Source organism: Ciona robusta, chromosome 8 (assembly GCF_009617815.1).
Source record: "Ciona robusta chromosome 8, ASM961781v2".
NCBI classification, from domain to species: Eukaryota; Metazoa; Chordata; class Ascidiacea; order Phlebobranchia; family Cionidae; genus Ciona; species Ciona robusta.
This window is the reverse complement of record NC_143242.1, coordinates 7631299-7647125: the sequence shown is the minus strand read 5'-3', so window position 1 is coordinate 7647125 and position 15827 is coordinate 7631299. Positions and strand designations below refer to the sequence as shown.

At 34.9% G+C, this 15827-nt stretch overlaps 5 protein-coding genes and 1 pseudogene across 7 annotated transcripts in view; 3 read left to right on the top strand and 3 right to left on the bottom strand.

The window, feature by feature from the left end:
• The window catches only part of LOC149733007 (hydroxylysine kinase-like), a 4825-nt gene extending 2005 nt beyond the window's left edge, over positions 1-2820 (bottom strand). The window contains exons 1-3 of one of the 2 annotated variants that reach the window (XM_089883358.1): positions 2643-2820; positions 593-697; positions 151-296 (exon numbers count right to left, since the gene is read on the bottom strand). In XM_089883358.1, the coding sequence (XP_089739484.1) occupies positions 151-296; positions 593-697; positions 2643-2820 (429 nt within the window). The remainder of the gene's footprint in view (positions 1-150; positions 297-592; positions 698-2642) is intronic. The other variant, XM_089883359.1, reaches the window with a different exon arrangement.
• Positions 1-6526, bottom strand: part of LOC149733004 (60S ribosomal export protein NMD3-like) — a 19839-nt gene extending 13313 nt beyond the window's left edge. Inside the window, exon 1 of the mRNA XM_089883348.1 lies at positions 6512-6526. The gene's annotated coding sequence lies outside the window, so the exon portion shown is untranslated. The remainder of the gene's footprint in view (positions 1-6511) is intronic.
• On the bottom strand, positions 2899-4235 carry LOC149733006 (uncharacterized). The gene has a single exon (XM_089883354.1). The coding sequence runs from the start codon at positions 4061-4063 to the stop codon at positions 2900-2902; it is 1164 nt and encodes a 387-aa protein (XP_089739480.1). The 5' UTR covers positions 4064-4235; the 3' UTR covers position 2899.
• Positions 4741-8735, top strand: LOC149733003 (xylosyl- and glucuronyltransferase LARGE1-like). Its single transcript, XM_089883357.1, has 2 exons — positions 4741-6283; positions 6663-8735. The coding sequence occupies exons 1-2, from the start codon at positions 6196-6198 to the stop codon at positions 7598-7600; spliced, it is 1026 nt and encodes a 341-aa protein (XP_089739483.1). The 5' UTR covers positions 4741-6195; the 3' UTR covers positions 7601-8735.
• On the top strand, positions 5287-6120 carry LOC149733005 (xylosyl- and glucuronyltransferase LARGE2s pseudogene; annotated as a pseudogene).
• Positions 8116-15827, top strand: LOC149733002 (DAZ-associated protein 1-like). 2 transcript variants are annotated; one of them, XM_089883353.1, is made up of 12 exons: positions 8116-8817; positions 9101-9308; positions 9666-9818; positions 10215-10269; positions 10679-10761; positions 12488-12547; positions 12813-12891; positions 13294-13320; positions 13723-13797; positions 14511-14732; positions 15117-15182; positions 15571-15827. In XM_089883353.1, the coding sequence occupies exons 1-12, from the start codon at positions 8789-8791 to the stop codon at positions 15681-15683; spliced, it is 1170 nt and encodes a 389-aa protein (XP_089739479.1). In that variant the 5' UTR covers positions 8116-8788; the 3' UTR covers positions 15684-15827. The 2 variants fall into 2 exon arrangements, with proteins under 2 accessions (XP_089739479.1, XP_089739478.1); XM_089883352.1 differs by having other exon boundaries at positions 15114-15182.

Here is a 15827-nt window from a genome sequence, read left to right as displayed (position 1 = left end):
GGTTATAACTCATGTGAGAGACGACTCATTAACATCCATTGAACAATATTAAAGTTTTTATATTAAGAAGATAAAAATCTGCTTAAAATTAAACACTAAGCATGCTATTGCATAACATGGCTCAACTTAAATATCAGAAACACATCGTACCGATAATGCTTCATCTATTTGTGCAATTGCCTTTCCACTTTGTTGAGCAATGTCATTCATATGAAGTTGAGTAACAACAACCTCACATAATGTCTGTCCTTGTATATATGTAAGCAACATTACCCCACATAAAATGTCATTGAAATCTAAGAAAGAAAGGATTAAGCTACAATATCAATTTAAGGCCTGGAAAATGGGGCAACTCCGACATAAATTTCAGTTCTAACACATCTATAATTTACCTCTGCACACACACACATGGATACAGATACACCTTTACAATAAAAAAGTATATATATTTATGATTTTCTGGTTCCTATTAGAACTGATGATTTACGGTTACTATTCCAAAATGTTTATTTCCTTATTTCTCTATTGATACACACACTGACAAACACATTATAAAAATTGTTACATACGTAACATGGACCCACTCACCCACCATATAAACCAAGCATTTCTCCATCAACTGTTGGGATTAGTTTTGAAACTTGAACACCTTGTTTATGTAAATGTTGTAATGCACAACCAATAGCATGGTATTGACCTGCATGTATATAGGATGAAATTTACAAAATATATAAAGATATTATGGTACTTAACAGAACATTATTTATATTTATCTCTTCAAATACAGTAATAAAGCTATGTCATTGTCACCATCTGTTTTAAAATAGGGGTGACATCCAGTGGCGCAACCAGCGTGTTCAAAAGGGGACTGTCATATTTACGTCCAGTCAACGTTTATCTCTGACGCGATAAAATACCCCCTTATTGGTTGTGCAGACGAATGTACATTCTACTTTACGCGGTAAATTAACTACTACATCTACATTGGTAAAAAGACGTATCTAAATTAGTAAAAACAAATGAAACATTGGTGACAGTTTTACGCATGTCCATCGTAGATAATTTAACGAATATTTTCGTCAGAATACCTTTGATAATCCATTACGATTGTTACATCATAAACGAGATTGTTGATAAACAATCGTGTTTTATTCTCTCCCATACGATCAGTAGTTCTGTGGTTTTATCAAGTTTACACCAAACGATCGCAAATGATCTTTTAGGGATTGTTATAATTATAAGCATTAGTTTATTTCACATACATTACGTTGAGCGTGACATTTCATGCTATCTATATTCCCCATTATAGTGGTTTCCAACTTTTTTAAACCTAGGCGTTGCTTCATGCGCGTACAAAGTATTTTTCCAAGCCTATCTTTACTTCTTGGCATACGTAAAAAGGGCTAATATCCAACCTGTTTTCAAGCACTTGCAGGCTAAATAATCTAGGGGGACAATCGCTATTATGACGCCAATAACGTGTGAATTGCTATTATGTCGTAATCAGTTGCCAGGTCAAACAATCGCTATTATGATGCAATGAATCCACGTGTGGATCCCTACTATTTCGTAATAATTATGCTGCTTGGTTGAGGAAAACATCGTAAATATACAGCATTGCTACTTCTGGAACATGTTTAGGTTGTTTATTCCACCGTGTTACCTTGTTTAATAGGCAAATTACATATATTTTGCACGCAACTTTGAAAAAGCTGTGTCAAGTTTGTGTTGCGAATTCTCGCTGAAAAAAATACTTATGCGTGCGGTTTCTAATTTCACTATTTAAGATTAGTTATTCACGAGCCTTCAGTAGTTTAGTATGTAGGTGGTAGGAGAAGTCGAGAACGCTGCATGAACCTAAAAGTGTAACGCGAGTAAATAAAGTTTGGGAACCACTGCTTTATATGCAGATAAACCGCGATTATGTGATTTTTTTAGGTGAAGTGCTAATATAAGAGTGAGGAGCGACGCTATTAGTAAATTGGAACCAGCAGAGATTGTAATATAATATTTCAAAGTACTGCCCGGTCGAGATTGGATGAAAGCCAAAAAATATCGTTTGTTGGCTACACGAGAACCAGAGTTTTATTACGTCACTTTTCACGAGAATAAATTCACATCGATTGCTCCGCTTGTTAGGTGTGGAATGTATGCTACCGCATGCGTCTTCCTTTATTTCCTACGCCGGCGCAGAGCGTAAAAATGTGACGCTCATACACGATGTTTCGATCTCGTGGTTGGTTGGGCAGTGGGCACATTCCTCCCGATTGTTATATTATGAAACGTCATAATTAATAGTTACGTTGCAATAGGACAAGTGACGTAACAATTGAACGAAAAATTGTTTCAATTCCAAGCGAATGAATGTAATATTGAATGCAACGCGTGTGTGCGTCTTAGCACTTTCTGGCTGCGTGCGTGTCTGCGGAAAAGGGGGCTGTCATGACAGCAAAACAGCCCCCCTGGTTGCGCCCCTGGTGACATCATATATTTTAACACTACAGTTTTAAGCCAACAACAGCTTTTATCCTGAAGTTAAATGTTCATAAAACAAGAAAATTAATATAAAAAGACACACATGGCTGTTTACAAAGTGTTATAAATTTATTGAAATGAAAATGTTAAACAACTTTACAACTTACATTTAACGCTTTCATTCTCCATATGAATTATTTTCAATACAAACTCTGTACATGAATATTGGTTTGGTTGTGTAGATATGTAGTAGTTACTGTCGGCATATCCTTCCAGTTGCTTCACAGTAATTGTTGATACTGCGTACAACTCACGCAGTACATGTTGAACACTTGTTACATCCATAACGTCAAGTATCACATTTCAAATATCTTAAAAACTCAATCTTATGACATTGGCTTACAGAAATTTATCTGCAAAGCATTTATCTCGTATTTAGTGAACGTAATACAAATTTCATTCGCTTTTTTCTAGCACAATGCAAGTTAAAATTACAGTGATAACGTTTTAATTTTAAAGGGACATTTCTCATTTTGGCATTTAAACGTTTTGATTTCTTTTTTGTCAACATTTTTCGCAAAGGTTTAATTTTCTTTTGGACCTTTTGGTGAAGTTTAGTTTCTGGTACTTCTATTGTAGATAAAGTCACGGGTGATTTTGGAGAGCTTTTTGCATTACTTTGTAGATCTTTTAAAAAGGCACTCCTATCTATAACAATACCAAAATCTGGGGTATTTTCATTGTTACTAAAAGCTGTTACTTCTTCTATAGCAGGATCATCAGCAATATTTCTTTGTTTTATAGAAAATGTCGTTTCAGCTCCAGCTTCATAAGGTGTTGAACAGATATCTTGCACTATAGGTAGGCTGTCAGCTGGACTTTGAGTTTGTTGAGTATTTTTTAAGAAGGTACTCCTGTCAAGAGCAACGCCAATGTCTACGGCATTTTCATCCTCAATACAAGTTAATGGCCTTTTCCCCCTAGTTTTATCAGCAATGTCAGTTGTTTCATTTATAGAAATTGTGGTTTCATTTTCATTTAAACAAGTTGGTAAAGCATCAACTGTAATAGGTATTGTAGAATCGTCTGGAAGTTTCAAAACTTTTAGATGGTCAAATGTGCTTTGTAGTTTTAATATCCATGTTTTCATTTCCGCCATTAATTTTCCAGTTAAATTGTAAATTTTGCTTGACAGTGTCACCAATAAAACATGATATTTGACGAACCGTTCGATGCGCAATTGGTCTAAACTATGTTGTACAGATTCCATACAGTTTTTACATACTTCGTTTAAATAGAGGTAACTTTGGTACAAAACGAAGTGTATTTCTTTAACAGATCTGTTTAATCTTGATGGGGAATCTTCTAGCACACAGAGCTCATTCTGAGCCGCATTTAAAACTTCGTTTGAGACAAATTTTCTAAAATTTCGTTCAATCTTTTTCAGCGCTCCGAAATGTTTCTGTCTTCGTTGCGCGTTTGAATTTTTGTAACATACCTTCGACAAAATAGCTAACTCGTAAGCAAGCGCAGTTTGAGAAGATAAAACCTCAGTAATTTCGAGTAAAACGACTTGAAAATCCATCATTTTTCCACGCAAAGCACATGCACTTCTCCCAGCTGGTAAGAGAAAATTTTGTACCGCTAGGATGCGCTCTTTTATCCAGGGACCAAAAAGTTGGAACCTTTTTCTTCAGATCAGAATCCGTATATAAATGTTTCTATACAGATTCTGCTTCAGATATGGAGATATATTGTTGATACCCTGTTCAAAAACTACGTTAAACGACAACTTTTTATTTATTTTGTGTTACATTTATAAAAATAGGTGGAATCCCCGAGTTTATATACGGACTATGGTACACAATTTTTTTCACCCACAAAAAACGTATACGTGGTAACTCATAAGCCGGAACGATATGTATAAAACACCCATGTTATAACGACTGTCGTTGCTCTGCCATTCGAAGATAAAACATTTCATTTTTTATTTACTTGGAACAGTATGGCCTTCGGATCGGAAGTCACTGCAGTTTATTAAACCCGATTATTTTGATCGTGTTTGGGCAAAGTTGTGTCATATCCTGTAGCGCTGTAGCAGAGCTGAGAAACAAAACATAAAACTATTTCCTGCAATTTTTTTAGAGTGTTACAGACCAATATTTTATCAAGCAAGTTTGTATACTGTTGTTCAATAGGCGTGTTAAAACAAGTGTTGTTTTTACCGTTGCTTCACGTCTTTTAGCTTTGGCATGCTGCTCCGACCTTCGTTACCGTGCCATAAAATACAAAATATAGTCATTCACTTAAGCATAGAGAGCTGTGTTTTCGAGGTTCGAAACAATAGTGTCCTACAAAAAGCCGCAAATGTGTTTTGACTGGTATGGTACGAAACGGAAAGCTTGGTATAGAGTAGCCAACACATTCTGATATACAGACCGGATTTGCTAAGTGTGGAACATATATATATAATAGAAGAAATAGTGAGATAGGCTACTCATAATTTCGATATAAGAAGCCGACAGGACAGAAATACTCGGTGTAGAGTTTACTATATTAGTCTATATAGCATTGTTGGGTAAGATGTATGTCATTTTTAATCGTGTTTTTAACAATTAACAACGCTCTTGTACAGTAGCTTGGATATGGTTATGTCCTTCTGAAATTTTTATTTGTCTACTACCAAATGGGACGATAAAGGAGAATGAAAACGTTGGCCATACAACCATGGGTGCATGCCGAAGTATAAAACGAGTTTCTAATCGAAACTTTGTTACGATATGTGTGGTTTTTATGGTAACATACTTTCTAATGAAAAGATTTTTGCAAGAAGAAAAAACAACGTTGAGAAAGTACGAAAGCGACCTGCAAATCCAAACAAGGAGACAGAAACCGTCGCAATGTGAAACCATCCATGTTTTTCTCGTGTGCACCGGATATAAAACTGTTAAAGATATGGTAGTACTTGTGAAGTCGATACTCTTCCATAGAAAAGATAGTTTACATTTCCATTACCTCGTGGACAACGTTTCAAAGCCGATATTGAAGGAGCTTTTTAGAAGTTGGGACATACCAGACTTAAAAGTTTCAATGTATGAGGATATAGCTGTATTAGACGATGTATCCTGGCTACCTTTTACGCATTACTCTGGAATCAACAGTGTGTATAAGCTGGCTATTCTTAAAGTATTACCGCTGTACATAGACAAGGTAATCGTTCTTGACTCAGACATGGTGTTTGCAACAGACATAGCAGAGTTATGGTTACAGTTTAGGCATATGGATCAACAACAAGCATTTGGAATGGTGGAAAACCAGTCCGATTGGTACCTTGGTACTTTGAAATTTGAATACGTTGTTTGGCCAGCTATTGGGCGTGGGTTGAATAGTGGAATGATGTTACTTGACTGCGAAAAACTTAGAAGCGCAAACTGGGATTTAAAATGGAAGGAAACAGCACAGCAGGGAATTGAACGTTTCAAGACAGTGCCGCTTGCTGACCAAGATGTTATCAATTTATTTCTTGTTAATAACAAACATATGCTGTATAAACTAAAGTGTAACTGGAATCTTCAGCTTCCATACGAACGAAAAATGGAACTTTGCTATAACGACCATAAGCATAATGTTAAAATAGTCCATTGAAACCACGTACGAAAGCATGACATTAATTCGGACCAAATTCAAGGGTTGACGAACTTGTTTACAATCTTTTTGGAAATGAATAGCATGTCGTTACGTCATCAAGCACCTGGTTGCACTCAGCGGGGTGAAGTCAAGCTTTACGCAGACGATAATTTAACCAAAGGTAATTATAATGCCGCTTAATTCATTGGTTTTTACATTATATTATTCGTCAGATGTAACGGTATGGAGGCTTGGGTACAGGACCAACTTTAGCCTAAATCCCAAGACCTATGGCGTTCCACGCTGCAAGACCTCATCAACATAAAATAGATATAGAGTATATAGGGTGTGAAGCTCACGCCTTCTATTGATAAGTTATATTTCGCCAAAAATGGCATCGTTAGTTCCATATTCAAATAGAATCAATCTTGTTATAAAGACATATGTTGTTTTACCGTTACTTCTCGTCTTTTTGATTCTGTATGCTATTTTGACCTTCGTTGTACCGTGAACGAAGAGACAAAATAAAGTCATTCATTCATTTATTCTTCCATTCACAGAAACCGAGATCTGCGACAAGTTCACAGCTCAAGCCTCATCGAGGCATAGAACTCACATCTACTATCTTCCTTTCAAATACCAAAACAAAGACTCGCGTGATATTACTTTAGTAACCCACCTACAGCTCAAAGATATGCAGACATTCGAAACGCTTTGTAAAACATGGACAGGACCTATCAGCGTAGCCATTTTCGTAGACGATCGCGAAACTGACCAGTTGGAACATTTTATAGACTCCTCGGATATTTTAAAACAGCGAGACAACATCGGTTATCATCTGGTTTTCAATGGAGTAAACGAACAAGTGCCACCGATCAGTTATTTACTAAATACATCTGCCAGCCAAGTGTTAACCGAATATCTGTTAATTTATGACGTAAAATATCAGCCGGCGGAACAACTGTACGATATTCTTTACAACTATTTTTCAAAATTCGATGTTTTAAGTTTGGAAAGCGTTTACGTTTTGCCGGTATTTGAAACCACTAGTAATGTATTAGATTCTACACCAAACACAAAAGTCTCAATCGTTAAACAAATTGCTGTTGGGGAAATCAAGTATTCCAATGACCAGCGAGCCAATTCGTTCGATATTGTACGCTGGGCTACTGCGACAACGCCGTATTTAACAGATTCGAGAAACATCGGTACACCGATCATTTTCGCATTACGAAAGCAGCATTTTATGCAACTTTTTGACGGTTTTCTCGATTCTGATCGAGCGAGAATTGCACTGGGAATTGAATTAGACGCTGCTGCTGGGTATAAGTTCTTCGTTTTACCAACAGCTTTTGCCGTTAGTAACTCATTGTACCCTAGTAATCGCAACTTATACTCCATTGATATTAAGCATTGTACAGAAATCACACAAGATTTGTTTTTTGACTACCTCAAACGAAAATGTCCCTCTTTTAATCGTACAAAATACCTTTATTAGTTATTGTTTTATACGTGTGTGAATATAACTCGGGAAATACACGTTTGAATTTTAAAATTTTGAGGCAATAACTTTGTTTAAAAGCACTAACAATTCACGTAAACTTGACCAAAGAAGTAAAGTTAGGTTGGGGTAAGATGTCGTCTACGTTTCATTTTCTTTTATCGACCCATTTGGTAGTAAACTAAGAACATTTACAGAATTATACGCCCGTATCCTCACGACCAGAGTCCGCATATAAACATTGGACTCTGCTCACGACTTTAAAAAGCGCACAGTATTAAACACTGTAACAGTTTTAAACCAATGCCACACGAAACTGTATAAATGTGAATTCACCATAATGCTGTAGCTCGCCCCCGAAAACTATAACAGATAACAGTAACGTAATCAAGATATTATGTGCTAACGGTGTCTATTTTTACGCTATAGTACTATTCTGGCACCGATAGCACGCCCCGAATACTAACAGTAACTGAAATCAATACTTAAATGTCGCTTGGAGGCGAACACAAAACGTTAGGAGAGTTGCCCCCATGTTTTTTCAGTAGTTCGACTTTGTAATCATTATAACGCAGGGTTGATTAGTCATTTCAAAATGAATGATGAAAAAGGGAGCAGCCCTTTGGAAATCTGCTTTCTGCAAGACGTTCACGAAATTCTAAGCTGCTTAGAGTCTGGACGCGATGTTGAAAACTTGAGTCAAAAAGTTACGAATCTGAAAGAAAAGATGGAGCAAGCACGACAAGAAATTAACCAAGCTAAAGGAATTGATAATACTTTACCACAGCAAACAGTCTTGTTAAAATCGTTACAAGACCAGTTAAAGATAAAATCTGACATTGTCGAAAAATATCGTAATTTTTCCACTAAGCCTAATTCAGACAATCTTATGCAATTGCAATACCCATCTTACGAAGGTTAAATACGAAAAATACCTTATATTTGTGGTGAATTCGTGCTTCATTTATGGTGAAATGCAAAAATATTATAAACCATGCAATACTACTGTGCTAATAATCAGTGAACTTGTATTTGTGGGAAATTTCTCCATTACTGTTTAGTGGTAAATAGCAAAAAGATTGCGCACCTCGAATAATAGTCGTGGATTTTTTTTTTACAATTTTATTTTTAGGTATATACAAATAGGTATTTGACTGTGGATAGTTAAAGTCTAAAAACTTCAATATGTCGCATAATGATTCAGATGAAGCCGGGTAAGATATAAGTTATCTAAAGTTATTTATTTGCAAACAATTGCAGCACAAACTAATGCGCCCGTTACATATATCTAAACCTAACACCTGTTAGAATGGAATATATCATTATAATAATAAAAACTAATAAGCATACAACCCAAAAAAATATGTATAACATTATACATAGGCGACATACGTTTGTAAAAATTTTAAACTTTGTTCAGTTGTGTTCTCATTTAAAGTATATTTATAAGCAAAACAATATTTTATAAATTCAAGTTTTGTGTTTTTTCTTTTTTAGTAAAATATTCGTTGGTGGTTTGTCTCGGCAAACGACAAGCGAGGGGTTCAAACAATATTTTGAGGGGTTCGGGGAAGTTACCGATTGCGTTTTAATGAAGGACAAAGAAACGGGTGTTTCCAGGGGGTTTGGGTTTATTACTTTTGCCAATCCATCGAGTGTAAATGAAGTGTTAAAAGCAAGGCCTCATACACTGGATAATAAAGGGGTGAGATAATTAGGTTTATTTTGCTTTTTCTTACTAATTTACATTTCGATTGTTGCTTTAAATAAAACAAATCTAGGGTATTTTATTAGTGGAGCAGGGGACCATGGGTGTTAAATTGATTTACTGTTTTTGTCGTCTAATTAAATGTAATATGTTTTTAAACATAAGTGTGTTTTAATAACTGTAGTTTTGTCTCTACCTGTCTTATCAATTTTATTTTTTGTCATTCTTTATTCTCATTTTAATCAAAGCCCAAATAAAGGGTATTATTATTATGCTAATCCTCAAAAAGTGCGCTAATATACTTTTACCCACTTCACTTTATAGAAATATCCAAACCTAACTGTTATTTTACAGATTGACCCAAAGCCATGCACTCCTAAAGCAGTGCTTCAACAGAAGAAGGCAACCGCCAACAGTTTCACGAAGTCACACAAGATATTTATCGGTGGGATCTCCATGGAAGCCACACAGGAGGATGTAAAAGGATATTTTGAAAGATATGGAACGGTGAGTGCTGGGTTTATTAAACAACAGTTATATTTGGCAATTAGTTAGCACCCTAATTTTTAAAACATGAGTAGCAATATATATACATTTTGATAGACTATTTTAAAAGATATTAAAGTGAGTGATTTGATTTTGCTAACAGCTGAATTTTGTCGCTTAATGACATGTGACCAAAACTTTTAAAACCTGGGGTGATATCATATGTTTAAGCACCGCACTTTTCAATACTAAAGCAGCTTTTACCTTGCTGTTAGGTGTCTATACAAACAAGCAGTACCAAACTGAAAGTATTTTTTAACTGTGTTTTAACAATGTCACCCTGGATTTAACAAATTAAATTGCCTGGCAGCAACAACATATTTAGACCTCTTGTGTTAATTAGTTTTCGATTTCCAGGTGGCTGAAGTGGTTTTCGTATTAAACAAGGAGGATCCCAGCAAACCACATAAAGGTAAATACAAATCCTAACAACTACATCAACCATACATCAATTATTTAGCTCCTTCATACATATATATATAATTTATGATTACGAGATTTTTAAATATTTAAAATATACTATGTTTATTTCTGCCAGACCTTATTTCATCTGTAAAGTGTTGCCAGTGTTTTAGATACCTAGTTAAAATAGTTGATATGTTCTGATTATTTCTACTAAAATAAACCTTGCATTTTATGTATTGAAAATATTATATTTCTTAATTTCTGGCAGAAGTTAAGGGCAGGTTAGCCATACTATATCTTATACTATGTTAATTAGTTAATTACAACTTTAAAATTTATCGTCAATATTTGTGCCAAAGTTGCCAGCTGGGTTTGGCAGCTAAGTTATAACTATTACTATCCTAATTACGAAACAGGGTTTGGTTTCGTGACATTTGAAGACGAATCATCCGTAGACCAAGCTATTGCCAAACATTACCATACCATCAAAGATAAAAGAGTTCGTTATGTTTTAATTCTTGCACATTCAATACTTTTACACACACACATACTGAGACACGCACGCACTCACACACTCAATTACACACACACACACATACCCTCAATTACACACCATACACTATCACATATTTAAATTAATACGTTCACACACATACATACATTCATACTATACAATACCACAGCACATTACTAGCACAGTTAGGTTGGGAATATAAAGTTACACCGACATAAAATGACATTTATCTATCATGTTAGACCTAGAACGCAATAAATTCATTAACTTAAGAACAAAATAAGATACTTTAGGTGTGTTATGTGATATAATGATAATAATAATAAGTATAAGACCTATGGGACACGGGTTATAAAATGCTGAATTCTGTATAATATAATAACTAACAGAGCCATTTTCATGTGATATTGGTGTTTAATACTGTACAAAAATCTATAAATCATGGTATACTTAAATTTCCAAAACTAATATTCAGTTACAAAGTAAACTGCTAAGCGGGCACAAGGCATACAAAACATCTCCTAACGACTATTAATACCCAATTACGTGAAATTTTTTTTATTCATTTATTCAAATTTCTTATCTTTAAATAGGCTACTCAACAAAATAGTCAGCAAGTTGAATTCCCCCTTGTCTAATAGTCATAACATTATTAGGAATAGTTTAGGTTTTCAATGGAATAAATTTAACTTATAAAATAAAACCCTAACCTAGGTTACAATACATTTAGGCTCCACTTAACTTACATTTAGGTTACATATAAACTTAACTTCAACCTAAGTTACGCTACATAATATACATACTACCTACAACTATACCTACTACTACTGTATATGTGAGTACATTGTTAGTATGTTTTGTTTCTCCGTGTGTCTTACCATTAACTTGATCTTACTGGTAATATCTGCAACCAGTGGTGCAGCCACAAAAATTAAGGGGGGGGGGGGTTAATCAAAAATTTTCAGTTTTTTTTTGAATTATTTTTAAGGGGTCGCAACCCCCTAAACCCGCCCCTGGCTCCGCCACTGTTTGCAACTATATATTTCGTTTTATGGTAATTAATGTTCACTTGGCTGTATTTTTACTAAATTTTGTTTTACCATGCAATAGCTAAGCCCAACCAACTATAAGAAATGAATTTATTAAGAAATCCATTTAATTTGTTTATACAAAAGTGATTAGGCTACAGTATTATAACAATTTATGTTTGTGTTTAGAATTGGGTGCATAAAACATTTTCTGGCAGTTTCTATATAAACATATCGGCCTATATATATTATATGACACAATGTCTTCGTTTTCAAACATTTCAGTTTAGGAACTAAAACCATAAAATGTCAGAAGTTAAAACGAATGATGGTTTTAGTTTTTTACATTTTTTATAACTTTTGCGATTAATTTTAGTTTTAAACCGAAACTTACAAAAACAGACAATGTGCCAGTATATATATTCTATATATATGGGTTGTAATGTTCATATAACATAGAATACATATATACAGGCACAAATATCTTTATTTTTGTAAGTTTCGGTTTAAAACTAAAATTAATGGCAAATGTAAAAAACTAAAACCATCATTCGTTTTAACTTCTGACGTTTTATGGTTTTAGTTCTTAAACTGAAATGTTTGAAAACGAAGACATTGTGTCATATAATATATAATGTTAATAAGTATATGTTCATATTATAATTATTCTTATTCTCCACTAGATTGAGGCAAAAAAAGCGGAAAGTCGCGAACGAATGGATTCAATGAAAGGAGCTGGAGGGGTGAGGGTTTGTGTGCTAACTTACCTTACTGTAAATTGTATTATTGTTTCTCAATCTTAACACTTTAAAACTGGGATATTGGAAATACATAAGGGTTTAATTTAATATGATAGCAGCATGCGTTTTGGGGTAATGGGCCAACGGTGGTCTAAATCTCAAGTCCCATGACTGACTTCACCAATATAGAATAGAAATACACAAGTAGCCTGGTTTAAAACTTCTAAATATCTATATATGTTTAACAAAACTCTATATTCATTTTTAGCAATATGGACAAAACCAAGGGTATGGTAACAATGGATATGGTGGTGGAAACTCCGGGTATGGGCAGGGTAACCAAGGGGGTAAGTACTCATATTGTTGCTTATGCTTTTACTGTATGTTGTAGTTAGTCCATCTTATAAATAAAATCTAATACTAAAAATTATCAACCACAAAACATACGTGGTAACTCATAAGCGGGCACGAGGTGTATGAAACAGAATACCCGTGTTTAACGTCTGTCGTTTTCCGACCAAGCGTGGATAAATAAGTTACATTCATTCAACCCCAATAATTTAGCTTTAGGAGTGGGGTATTTAAGATTTGACTTGAGAACACATGTATATACATTTGTTGTATTTCTTCAGTAGAAGGACATTTAGCATTTCAGCAATTTGTCATAAATAGTTTAATATTTTATCTTGGTGTAAATTAGGTTTTGTTTATATATTTTTTTTAATCAACATTATCATAATTCATAACAGGTTGGATGCCTGACCAAAACATGATGGGTAAGCATATTGTGTGTTGCTACTTTGTATATGAATATAGTATATAATGGCTCTCAACCTATATAAATAAGGACCTATAGTCTAAAGATATATGCCAGAGTTTACCTGCATAATCGACAACTGATTTGCTTGGGAAACTCATTCTCTAATATATACTTGGTGTATAAATATAATATATGAATAGTCACCCATGGAATGTCCTAGGATAGATGCCAGAGTTGGCCTGCATAAATTTGGAAAATTTGGAAATCTAAAGGAATCGAATTGGAAATCTAAAAGAAATTTAAATCCTATCATGTTCTGTTCAGTATATATGCCAGAATTAGCCTGTATAATTTTTGATTTGCATGGAAAACTATAGGAAGTTCAATTCTTTGTTATAAATACACCAATATTATCCAGGTAACTACGGATATGGTAACCAACAAGGCTACCCAACCAGCTACCCACAACAAGGATATGGAAACCAACCTTACGGTAAATATGATGTTGTGATTTCAGCATAATAGGCTGACCTTGGTCTAAAACAGTGCTCTTCAACCGGTGTGCACGGTGCACCCTAGGGTGCACCAAAATATGCCAGGGGTGCACCAGTGCAAAAAGGTATACAAGGGTGCATCACAAACTTCAACAATTTTCAGCAATATTTTTTCATTTTAAACTTTTTTAACCCATTTAGCCACTTTCCTACATTTTTTTATATGAATTCTATATCTTGCATCACTGGGAATTGTGAAACTTCATTAGTTTTACGTTAAAGCAATCAGGGGTGCATGAGTTTGACGCAACAACTTTAGGGGTTCACCAACCCATAAAAGGTTGAAGAGCACTGGTCTAAAAAAAAATGTTTTGTGGCCATAGCCATAGGCGATATGTTTTTTTTTATATTTTAACAAAATCTTTGTGGGTTAAAACATATGCAATCGCCTATCATTATTATTTTAGTTGTTAGATTTGACACGACACTTGAGGTACATTAACAGTATGAATATGAATATAAAACATGATATTAACCTGTTTATAAGTAAAAAAAAAACCACAAATGTTACATACACATTATATATCAAAGGTAATGGCTATGGATGACCAACTGTGGTCTAAATTCCATGGCAAGCCTCACCCGTATAAAACATAATTTCTGAGAAATAACATTAAAGAAATAGAATATAAAAACACAATTTCAATCACAGGTTTTGGCTACGGAGGTTACAATGGCGGAAACATGGGAATGCAAAACCAAATGATGGGTGGACAAGGTTACCCACAACAAGGGGGGCCAATGGGGGCACCCCCTCCTACCCCCGATAATATGAGTGGTAATATGGGCGCCAACGGTGGCTACCAACAGCAAGGGGGTATGCCAAGACAAGCTTCAAATAATGGGGGCAACGCAGGCCCTCCCAACCCACCAGGTAGTTAATTATAAAGTTGGTAAAGTAACTTGATAATAATGTATTATGGGCTCATCTGGTATAAAAAAATAAAGTTTGCCCATTCCCTGATGAAGTCTCAGCGTATGGCAGACGAAACGTTGGAAATACACTATGTTTTTATACCAGATGAGCCACTAATATATTATTTATACCATGCCTGGTAGCAGAAGTAACAGAATAACTTGATAATTTTAATTGTTGACGTATCCAAGTGAGGTAATAAGTTCTCCATGTTGTAAATTGTGGGCGTATGTGTGCAAGGAAAGACACTTCAGGGCAATTGCTGAATTGCTCCAACCCGTGGTCACTAATGGGTTGTATATTACATATATTCTTGGGATTAATATACATTTACATTAGCAGCATCAAACATGGGGGGAGGTTATTCACAAAATGCTTCACAGTACGGAGCTGTACGTGGGGGTGGGGGTAAGTTGGATCGTACTATTTGTTATGTATTGCCACTACCACGCATATTTTGTGGTTTTATGAGTGCAAATATTCTGATATGTTGTTGCTGTGAGGTATAATAGAAGTCCGGTTTTATTGGCCAGAATACTTGTTGCTGCAACCCAGTGGTCCCTAATAGGGTGTAGTCTCTGAGTATCAAAGTAATTAGAGAACTCTGGCCTTAATATCCCTTCTCAAAGCGTGCTATGCTGTTGGACCTTGCCTATATACTATGAAAGTTTTCCACATCCTGCTTTTATAATCAATCTGAGGAGTTTTAAACTGTTGTTTTTTTCATTAATTCTTCTGTTTTTTGCATACTAATAAGTAAGACCTTTGCAAATTTAAACTAAGATGTTATTGACAGATTACAACAACGCTCAATCTAACAACGCTCCTCCTGCTGGAGGATCATCCAATTACTCACAAAAACCCGCAGCTGGCTCCGGCAACACTGGCTACCATCCTTACAGGAGATAAGCAAGTTTGGAAACACTGGATAATACAATAACATTGGGCATGATCATTGAAATAGAATACCAATGCACAATCTACAGCTAACTTGAGTTGCAGTTTGTGCCATCTAACACTGCGTTAATTGTGAATAAACATTTTTTAACTAAA

Excerpts from the sequence above, each read along its gene's own strand:
- LOC149733006 (XM_089883354.1), bottom strand. The coding sequence starts at position 4,063 with ATGATGGATTTTCAAGTCGTTTTACTCGAAATTACTGAGGTTTTATCT.
- LOC149733002 (XM_089883352.1), top strand. The coding sequence starts at position 8,789 with ATGTCGCATAATGATTCAGATGAAGCCGG. Across the intron at positions 12,548-12,812 it reads CAATGAAAGGAGCTGGAGGG|CAATATGGACAAAACCAAGG; the intron begins GTGAGGGTTTGT and ends ATTCATTTTTAG. Across the intron at positions 12,892-13,293 it reads TGGGCAGGGTAACCAAGGGG|GTTGGATGCCTGACCAAAAC; the intron begins GTAAGTACTCAT and ends AATTCATAACAG.
- LOC149733003 (XM_089883357.1), top strand. The coding sequence starts at position 6,196 with ATGAATAGCATGTCGTTACGTCATCAAGCACCTGGTTGCACTCAGCGG. Across the intron at positions 6,284-6,662 it reads AGACGATAATTTAACCAAAG|AAACCGAGATCTGCGACAAG; the intron begins GTAATTATAATG and ends TTCCATTCACAG.